General features: G+C 60.1%; 1 protein-coding gene across 1 annotated transcript in view; it reads right to left on the bottom strand.

Moving 5' to 3' along the window:
- Positions 1–2,975: 2,975 nt before the first annotated feature.
- NBEAL2 (neurobeachin like 2) overlaps positions 2,976–8,980 on the bottom strand; it is a 162,587-nt gene continuing 156,582 nt past the window's right edge. The window contains 1 exon segment of the mRNA XM_067530498.1: positions 2,976–8,333. Coding sequence (XP_067386599.1) covers positions 8,232–8,333 — 102 coding nt within the window. The 3' untranslated portion in view covers positions 2,976–8,231.

Genomic DNA, 8,980 nt, shown 5'->3' with positions numbered 1-8,980 from the left:
CCCGTTTCCAGGAGCCAGGCTCACGGCGGGTCAGCCCGGCCAGCCGGCCTAGGAGGGAGGCGAAGGGGGACGCCCTGGGCGCCGTGGCAGGGCCTCGGGCCGCAGGAGGCAGGGACTCCGGGATTCGTGCGGAACCGGCGCGCCCAGGGAGGAGCCTGGGAGGCTCAGAGGAAGGAGGCAGGCTGGCCTTGTGTCTGCAGCCCCGGGCTGGGCCGCAGGAGAGCCGTGTTCAATGGGTGGCTCGGCCCCAGACTCCCGGCCTGCCCCGGGCACGGCGCTCAAGCCACCTGGGCCTCGCTTTTCCATCTGTACAATGGGGATAATCCACCTGCCTGTCTCCACTCGTCGGCGGCTCTAGCTAGCCAGCCCGTGGGCTCGCCGGAGCAGGGGCCAGTCTTACCAGCCCAAAGACGGGGAAACTGAGGCACAGCTGGGGTTCACTGGAGGCCGGCCACCCAGAGACGCAGGTACAGAGCTGGGACCAGTCCTGAGGGCAGCCGACACACCCCTGGGTCCGGGGAGTTTTAGAGCTGCCAAAAGCCACGGGGGAAGCAAGACTCTGTGCAAGTGTCTCCAGACAGCTCGGCCAGGGCAGCCTAACCTGATCTGCGGCACCCTCTGGGCTCACAGGCCTGGCCCGCCACCCCCTCCCCCCAGCCCCGCAGCACCCCACTGTGCCCCCCAGCCCTGCCGCTGCACCGCGCCCCCGCCCTGGGCATGCACGCACTGGAGGTGGCGTCACGGGGAGCTGAACTGCAGTGAGGTTGGTGCGTTATCCCCTGCAGTGCCCAGCCCCTTCCCAGCACTGCTCAGCCCTCCCCCCCCCCCAGCTTGCCCCCCCAGCTGAGCTTCTGCGTCACCCAGGGCTTCAAACACTCACCCAGGTATGTAAACAGTCCCCACTTCGGAGGCGATTCCTGGCAGGCGCTGAGGTCACGGCGCTGCTAATCGGGGACAGATGGGATCGGGGAGCCCAGCCAGGGCAGACAGCGGGGGGGAGGGGGGGGTGGCAGCAATCAGGAGCTCCCCCCCCCATGCCCCTCCCCGGGCCTGCTTAACTCTTCAGGGGCCAGCAGCGGGCCAAGACCATTCCCCCCAGGGCCTGCTAGGGGGCATGCCACGGCCCGAGCCCCACGGCTTGGAGCACGGAAGGGCCTGGGGGACGTATGCAGGATTCCCACCCTCCCTGGGCCCTGCCTGTGGCACCCCAGCCCTCCGGCTCGTTGAATGCCCATGGGAAAAGGGAGCCCCCCCCATCCCTCCTATCACCCATCCCCCTTGCCCCAGGGGCGCTGTGCAGAGCCGAGCTGCCGCGTGGATGGACGGGCAGACGGTCCCACCCTACGGCAGCGCAGAGGAAGGGGTGACACGTCCATGGCCCCAGCTGCCTGCACGCAGGCTTGCAGGGCAGAAGAGGTGGGGGCAGCAGCTTGAAGCGCCCCGGGAGATTGGGAGGGCAGGAGATAGAAGCAAGGTCACCCCCCCCCCCCCCACCGGAGACAGGGCCTCGCTCTTGGCACACGGCAGGCTGGGCTCGTCCTACCGTGAGCCCCTGCCTCTGCTGAAGGGAAGAGGCAGGGCTGTCATGGAGGAGGAGACCATTTCCACCCGGAGCCAGCCGGGGACAGAGGGATAATCTGCAGGTCTAGGTATATCTAGGGCTCCCGGCAGCGCAGCAGCAGGGCTCGGTAACAGCTGGATTTACGATCCCCGCCCCCCGTCATCTCCCCATCCCCCAAGTGGGGAAACTGAGGCAGGGAGCGACTAAGGGACATGGCCAAGGTTGCACAGTCGGGAATTAAAGCCAGGGTTCCCCAGCCCTCCCTCAGCGGGCAGGCTGGTTTGGGGCCAGCTCGGGGGGGGGGGAGGGGGGGGAATTCACCTGCCGCGGAAGCAGTCCCGGGAAGAAGCCAAGGCCAGAGGCTGGCTCCCCGGGGATCTGATGGCCCAGAGACAACACCCTCTCCTGGCCCCCGTTGGAGCCGGGCTCCCCTGCCCAGACAAACCCGGCGAAAAGCGGCACGGAGACCAGCTGTGTCTGGGGGCTATTCTTGGCCACGTTTTCTCAGCTCCCCCCCCCCCCCCCCCACCTCCTCTGCTTCACATTTGGATGATTAAAGCCTGCACAGGCCTGGAATGTGCTGGCCCCCCCCCCCCCACACCACTTCCTGTCTGCAACTAATTTAACATCCTCAGCACCATCTGCGGGAAATATTCCCGCATGAAAAGGGCAGGAGCGAGGGGGCGCTGGGTGCTAGCGCATGGCCACAGCACCCCCCACTCGCAGGCTGGCCGCCAGGCGCCCCCCAGAGCACAGAAGAGCGTGCGCAAGCGCACCCAGAACCGAAAAGGAGATGGCGCAGGGGGAGGGGCGGTGGCCCAAGCAGGCTGAAGGCCGCGCTTGTGAAGGTGGCCCAAGCGGGTCGGTGCTGAAAGTGGCGCTCCGAGAGGATGCTTTGGGAGCCTGGGTGAAATGAACGGGGGGCGGATGTCTCAGGTCTTGGGGGGCATCGAGCGAGCTCCAAGCTGTCCTGCCCTGAGCACCTCCCTGTTTGTGCTCGAGACACTCCTGGGAAGGGGGGGCCGTGCTATTCTCGCCAGCGGTAAGATGGAGAAACTGAGGCACGGGGCCTTGTGCTCGGTCAGCCAGGGAGTCTGCGAGAGAGCAGGGGGAGGAGCCCAGCTCTCAGGTCCCAGGCTAGCCCCTAAGCTGGGGACCATCCTCCTCCTCTACGAGGGAGGGTGAATGGCCCATAGAGACCGGATGGGCCCAAACCCCTCAGACCCGCACCCAGTTCCCTGCTGCTTCGGGCCAGGGCAGGGTTGGGGCATGTTAAGAGGAACCGAGCGCCGTTCCCCAATCCAGCCTCGTTCATCGGAGCTCGCCCCCACAGGCGGCCGGACACCGGGGGCAGGTGCAGTGGTTTGGGGGGGAAGCCGGCGCTGTTGGGGGGGGGACTTGTACCACCAGCCCAGCCAAGGAAGTTCAGCCACTGCCCAGTCCCCAGCCTGCGAGATAAACGGCAGGACAGCTTCTAGGAAGGGAGGTGGGGAGAGCCCAGGGGCCCAGCTGGCACTGCCCCAGAGCACGGACCAAGCAAGAGCTGAACGTGTTGCCCAGGGCTAGCATCGGCCTCCGGGCTGGGGCAACCGACCAGGGAGCCCCTTGCAGTGGGGGCTGGGCACAGCTTCCTTGAAGGCAGAGCCGTGCAGCGGCCTAGGAACATGGGCTGCCTAGACAGGGCCTCTGCAAGCCATTCAGCATGCCCCAGCAGGGGCCGTCCCGCTGCCCGGAGGATGAGGGCAGGCCGGGGGCCAGTCGCTTGTCCGTGAACGCCAGTGCGCTGCCTGGGCGATGGCCTGGATTGCCTGGATTGCCTTATAGAGGAGAACCTGCCCCGCAGCCCCCCGCCCTTGTGCATGCAGAGTGGAGGAGCCACAGCGCTGCCTGTGCAACCCGCCTGTGAAGGGCCCAGCCCAGCCCACACCCCTGCAGGGGCTCAGCCACAGAGAAGATAACAGCCTGCTACTGCTGCCAGTGAAGGGAGCTGTGCCTCTAGTTCAAGTGGCAGAGCTCTGGGCTGGGAAGGTCAACGAGGTGGTGAGAAACATTTATTCCTTTAGAAAGTTTATTAAAGATCACAGACACTGTACATTGCTAGCCACCCAGCCAGCCAGAACCAGCCATGCTCATCTTCAAGTTTAAGGCATAAATGTTTGTATCGGATTGTGCTTTATTTTTCTTTTGGAAAGAACGCGTAGACAAAGCTACACTATAAATACGTTTTTCCGAGCGCCAGACACAGCCCTGGCGTGGATTTGTCATTCAGCCGTCTCCCTGCTGGGGTCGCTCTAGGGCGTTTGGACTGGAGGGTGAGTGACGGACTTGGCTGGTCCATTTCTTCTCAAAGAAAAGCCTAAGCAATGGTCCTGTAAATAGTGCCCGGAGGACCAGGTGCTCAGAGGTGAGGAGGCTGAAGTGCTGCCTCGACTCTCAGCTATCAACTTCTTCCTTCAAATTCTCTGCCGGTCTCCCCCAGCAAACCTTGCCCTGTTCTACAAAGGAATGAGAACTGCCTTTGGATCGGGGGCTGTTAATCTGACACAAGGCTGGTCGATTTGTTAACAGCCCCTGACCCAAAGCCCCCTCCTCCCCAAAATTCAGAACGGGTGGAGACCAGGCATGAAGGCTCCAGCCCCGCAGGCTGCAGGCCAGGGACTGGGACTTCCAGCGGGACGACCCTGTTCAACCCAGGGGCTCGCATGTCTTCCCCCAACGACTGAGCCCAGCGTGAACCACTCACTTCCCAAAAGAGGTAGAGAAGTGGGGGGGAGGGAGCATGCAACCACCCCCCAGCTACGCCGCCGCACTCAGGGATCAGGCATGGGGGGGAAGGGGCAGTTTTTTCTAAACCTGGGTGCCAGCGTTAAGTTGCCCAAATGCCAACTCGACCAGCCCTGGGCCCAGCTGGGCAGCGTAACAAACACTCCAGGTTGAAGACCCGGTTTCACATTGTTATTCCAGGGGTGGGTGGAGGCGGAAGGGATCTCACAGCTCAGCTTCTGATGGTCAGAATGAGACCGTTCCCTTTGGAGGTGAACATCATGGCCCAGCCACCAGGGCCTTTCCCACAGGGAACACGGCCCAAGCATACTTGGGAAGAAAATTGGAGCAGGAAGATTCCCTCAGCAAGTTGCCTCCAGGCTCCAAAAAACCCAGAGGAAGTACAAGCAAAGTGAGAGGAGGAAAAGAAAAACCTCTTCAAGTAGGAGGACATGGCAGAGGCCAACCAGCGAGCAGGTAGCCCTTGAATTCAAGCATCTTCAGAACAGGGCCAGCAAAGTCCCCTGGGATTTCCACTGGCCCAAGCAATTCTAAGGAAGATGAAAGACAAATCCACGCTGAGGCTGGTAGGTCCCTCAGTGCTCTGTGAAAGCCAGGGGGTTCTGGGAAGCGGCAAACACTTACAATCCTGGTGGGTTTTTTGGTGGGGGTGGGAGAGGAGAAGTCGTAGAAATCTTTAGATTTACATTATTCAAAAAAGTTACAAAAACTATATATATATATCTTGTATTATGTACACACAAACCGCATTACAGCACACACGCGCAAGACGTCTTCTCTGCAAGTTGTGAATATTGCACTGTATGTGGTCGACCCTGATCTTCACCCAGGGAAGGAAGTTGAGACCTTTGCTGGAGTCCTAGCCCAGGGGCGGTTCTTCCATTTGCGAAAGAAGAAAAAGAAAAAAACCAAAACCCGCCCAGAAGCGAGTGCGAGAGCCTGATGTAACCTGCCCCTCCCCGGTCACACAGTCGGCTCCAGATCAGAACTGGAGAACAGCCTCCGCACACACCAGGGTTTGGTGGCTAACAAGCAGGGCGTTTCGAGAGCCTCCCTTCCCTTAATAAGAAGTCCCTGATTATTGGTGTTTGCAGCCGGTTGTCCCAGGCCTACAGTCGACGTTTCCTCCAGCGTGAGCTACAACGGATCCACGCCCTTTCCTCTCAGCTCTTACGCTGCACAATGAGTGTCTCAAGGCAGCCACGGTCCCTTTTTTGGTCAGGAGGCGGTGTCACGAGGTGGACGGTCCAAACCATTTGGAACCGTCGTCTGTTGCAGCTTGGCGGGAAGGGACCCCGCAGGACCGATGGAAGAAAGTTGCGAGGATGGAAGGTGCAGCAGTTTTAATGAGCCGTTACGAATAATCAAAACAAAGCGCCCCTCTGCTCATCGTGAAAAACGACGGGCTCATGAGCCCGCAGTCTCGCCCTGAGATCCGAACACTCCTGGACTGCCCCTTTGTGTCTCTCATCTTCCACCCTGCCTCCTCCCCACAGATCTTCACCAGGGACCTAAGAAATCCCTGTGGGTGGGGAAGCGGCCCGTCTCCGTGCTGTGGATTTAGTGACCTGGCATAACGTACTTAGAGATCCATTTCCTCGAGCCAGGGAATGGGTTATGGGCGGAAGGGGGAAAGACTGCTCTTCACCCCGTACCCCACCTCATTACGCCTCCTCCTGACTCAAGGACTGTGAATGTCATGGAGTTCTGGAGAGCGATGGGGCCGAGCAGAGGTTTGGATCCAGGCATTCATAAAGCACAGGGGCCTGGCTGGGAGGTTCAGGGCAAGGCATCAACATCTCCAGAGTTCAATGGGGATCGGTGTCAGGTGTGGAATTTCCCTGCCCTTCTCCTCCGAACCACAGCCCGGCCCTGCCCGGACAGGCGTGTCAGCGAGCGTGATGGGGAGTCACTGGCATCGGGGCCGGGAGAGCTGGCTGGCATGATGCAGGAAGGCTGTGGGTTCCTTCATGGGCCAGCTCTTCACCAGAGGCATCCAGAGCATGGCCAGAGGAAAGCCCCACCAGCCTCTTCCAGCCCTGGCTCACCTGACAGAAGAAGAGACTTTAATCAGGGAGAGGAAACGGGGGGAACAACGTGGCAGCCCCCTACTCCTTCCAGCTAAGTTACAGTCACCGCGTCCTATAAGGACTGATCCATCACCCCCTTGTCTGGGGGCCATTCGCTCCCAACTACTCATGCCCCCTGCATCATAAACATGGAATGTCCCATTTTCACGGGGACTGGCTGGGTTCCCGCAGCAACAATTTACGGCGTTGAACGGCGAGACGCCCAGGGCGCAGACCTGCAATAGCCTCAGACAGCTGCTTCTAGCCAAATCCAAACCCCCCACCCCTGCTCCTTTCTGGATCCACAAGGTCTCGGTCACGCAGAGATCAGAACCTGGGTCCTTCTGAGATGGTGCCAATGTGCTTTGAAATCTCACCATGACCAGGAGGGCAAGTCTGTAGGATTGGGCCGCCCCCCAACACACCAGAGGGGTTAAAAGCAGCGAAGCGTTGGCCGGCGGCCGCGAAAACAAGCCTCCTTCTGGGTGAATTTCTATTTATTTTGTGCCACTTCAGTATCGAAAGCAGATGGGGAGCATTTGCCGACGGGCTCAATGCCGGGCTCAGACTGCAAACGGGACAAAAATCTCAGGATTGCTCCATCTCTACTGCTGGACCCGTCTTACTTCTCTTGCCATCTCTCTAGCATTCACCTCCACCAGCTTTGACCAAGCCCTTTAAAGCTGAGGAAGGGCTCTGCACTGGCTCCGGGATCCACTCCCCTCTACACACAGGGGTATCCCACCTGCAGCCAGAGGCTCCAATACCGCCCCGGCGCTGCAGGATGAAGGCAAAGATAGCAAACGGCAGGGTTTTATTGCTGGTGAAGTCATCCAACGAGCCGCTCCAGATTGTGCTCCATGGAAGATACGAGTCTCGGGAGACAGTAAGATTGTGCACATTTATTTTCGGATTTTTTTTTTTTTTTTTTTTTAAAAGAAAAAGTATAAATCATTCGGAAAGTTAGGAGGGGCCCACAGGCAAATTATTGAGGCCCGAGGGATTGCAGAATTCAGCTGCCCCTGTTGGAAGAGGCAGACAAACCATATTCTGAAAAATCCAATGAACATGGAACACACGGGGTTTATACACATCTAGGATTTGGAGCTGGTATCTTTCTGGGCCCCCGTTATTTGTTGCCCTGCAAAATTCAACCTCTGGGAGAGGGTGAGGGGGGGGGGGGTGAACAGAACAGGCTCTTGCCAGTAACATCACATTAAAGCTTTTCTGAAGCAGACTGGCCTGCTGCGGAAAGCAGTGCTTGGTTTTGGTACAAGTTCTCGACGTAGTGCAACGAGGTCTGGTTAAGGCCACCCAAGGAGGACTGAGAACGCAGCGATGGTCAGCGTCTTGTATCCATTGCAACATTTCCCTGCTGGACAGCAGGGGGACACCGGCTGCGGGCTTCCTGTCCTCTCCGCCCGGTGAGAAAGTCACAAACAAAGAACAACAAACGTTTTCCACTTCAAGCTCTGCAGGAAAAGCTCAGGAAACGGGATGGGCTGGAGGGATGCTGGATTGTCCTATGCGCATCCTGGCTTGGAAAGCCGGAGTCACCGGTGCAGGTGTGTGCAGGCCTCTGGGCCTGGAGAGGAATCCCCCTTCCAAGCCGGGCACACTCCGGTCACGGCCCTGAGAGCGAGCGGTTGAGGCCCCCAGTGGTCAGCGCGATCGCTACGCTCCCAGGGGAAGCGCGGAGACATCCGAGCGGCGAGGCTGGCCCAGCCCTGCCCGTCACACCTCAGAGACCTCCTGATGCGGGACGCCTCTGTCCAGTAAGGCTCTGGGGACAGGTCACCTCAAATCAAGCAAGCCTGTCACTTGGCCTCAGGCGGGTTGTACTCTGTCTCTCCGGAGGAGACCTGGGAGATCCGCCGCGTGGAACGCCACAGCCGCTTGTGGAACTGCCCCGTCCGCACCTGGGGAGAGAGCAGAGCGAAGGGCCGGGGCCTTGAAGAACAGGACCGAGGACCCGCTTCAGCAAAGTGTCTACGAGCAAGGGGCACGTGCTTGGCGGAGGGTGGGGGGGAGTCGCTCAGCTGACGCCGGGGCGTAGTCAGCCGTGGCTACGTTACAGACCCTGCTTCTGGAGAGCCGGCTGCCTGCATCCCGCTCTCCAGGCCAGGGTCTCATCACACAGCTGGGCAGTGCACAACAATGCTGGGAGAGTTCAAGCCAGCCCTCCAGGGCTGACGAGTCTCCCCAAAGGGGGCGGACACAACCTTTGTCCTAAGGGTCTGTGCTGAGTCGAGCCAGTTCATGCTCTGGAAAGGGGCCTCCGAACTCCGGGCGGGGAGGATTCGGCTCCTTACCAACGTCCTGCTGCGGGAAATCTAACCCTGCCGCTAGGCTGTCCACGAGGGAGAGCGGGTGAACCGCCAGAATGGCTGAGGAGTCAGTGATTTCACTAATACCCATGGCCCCATCCAGCCTCGTAACTGGGCTGGCCGGGAATGCGGAGCCCCCCCCAATCTCATCCGGCCAGCAAGGTGCACCCCCTTGCCCCCCATCTCATGCAACTGCTTCACTGGTGCTTCCAGCTGATGCTGCCTCCGCCCGCAGCTCC

Source organism: Emydura macquarii, unplaced genomic scaffold, assembly GCF_026122565.2.
Source record: "Emydura macquarii macquarii isolate MOO-44397 ecotype Brisbane River unplaced genomic scaffold, CSIRO-AGI_Emac_v2 contig_3080, whole genome shotgun sequence".
NCBI lineage: Eukaryota > Metazoa > Chordata > Testudines > Chelidae > Emydura > Emydura macquarii.
The sequence above is the reverse complement of the archived record's forward strand: the minus strand, read 5'-3'. Positions and strand labels throughout refer to the sequence as shown.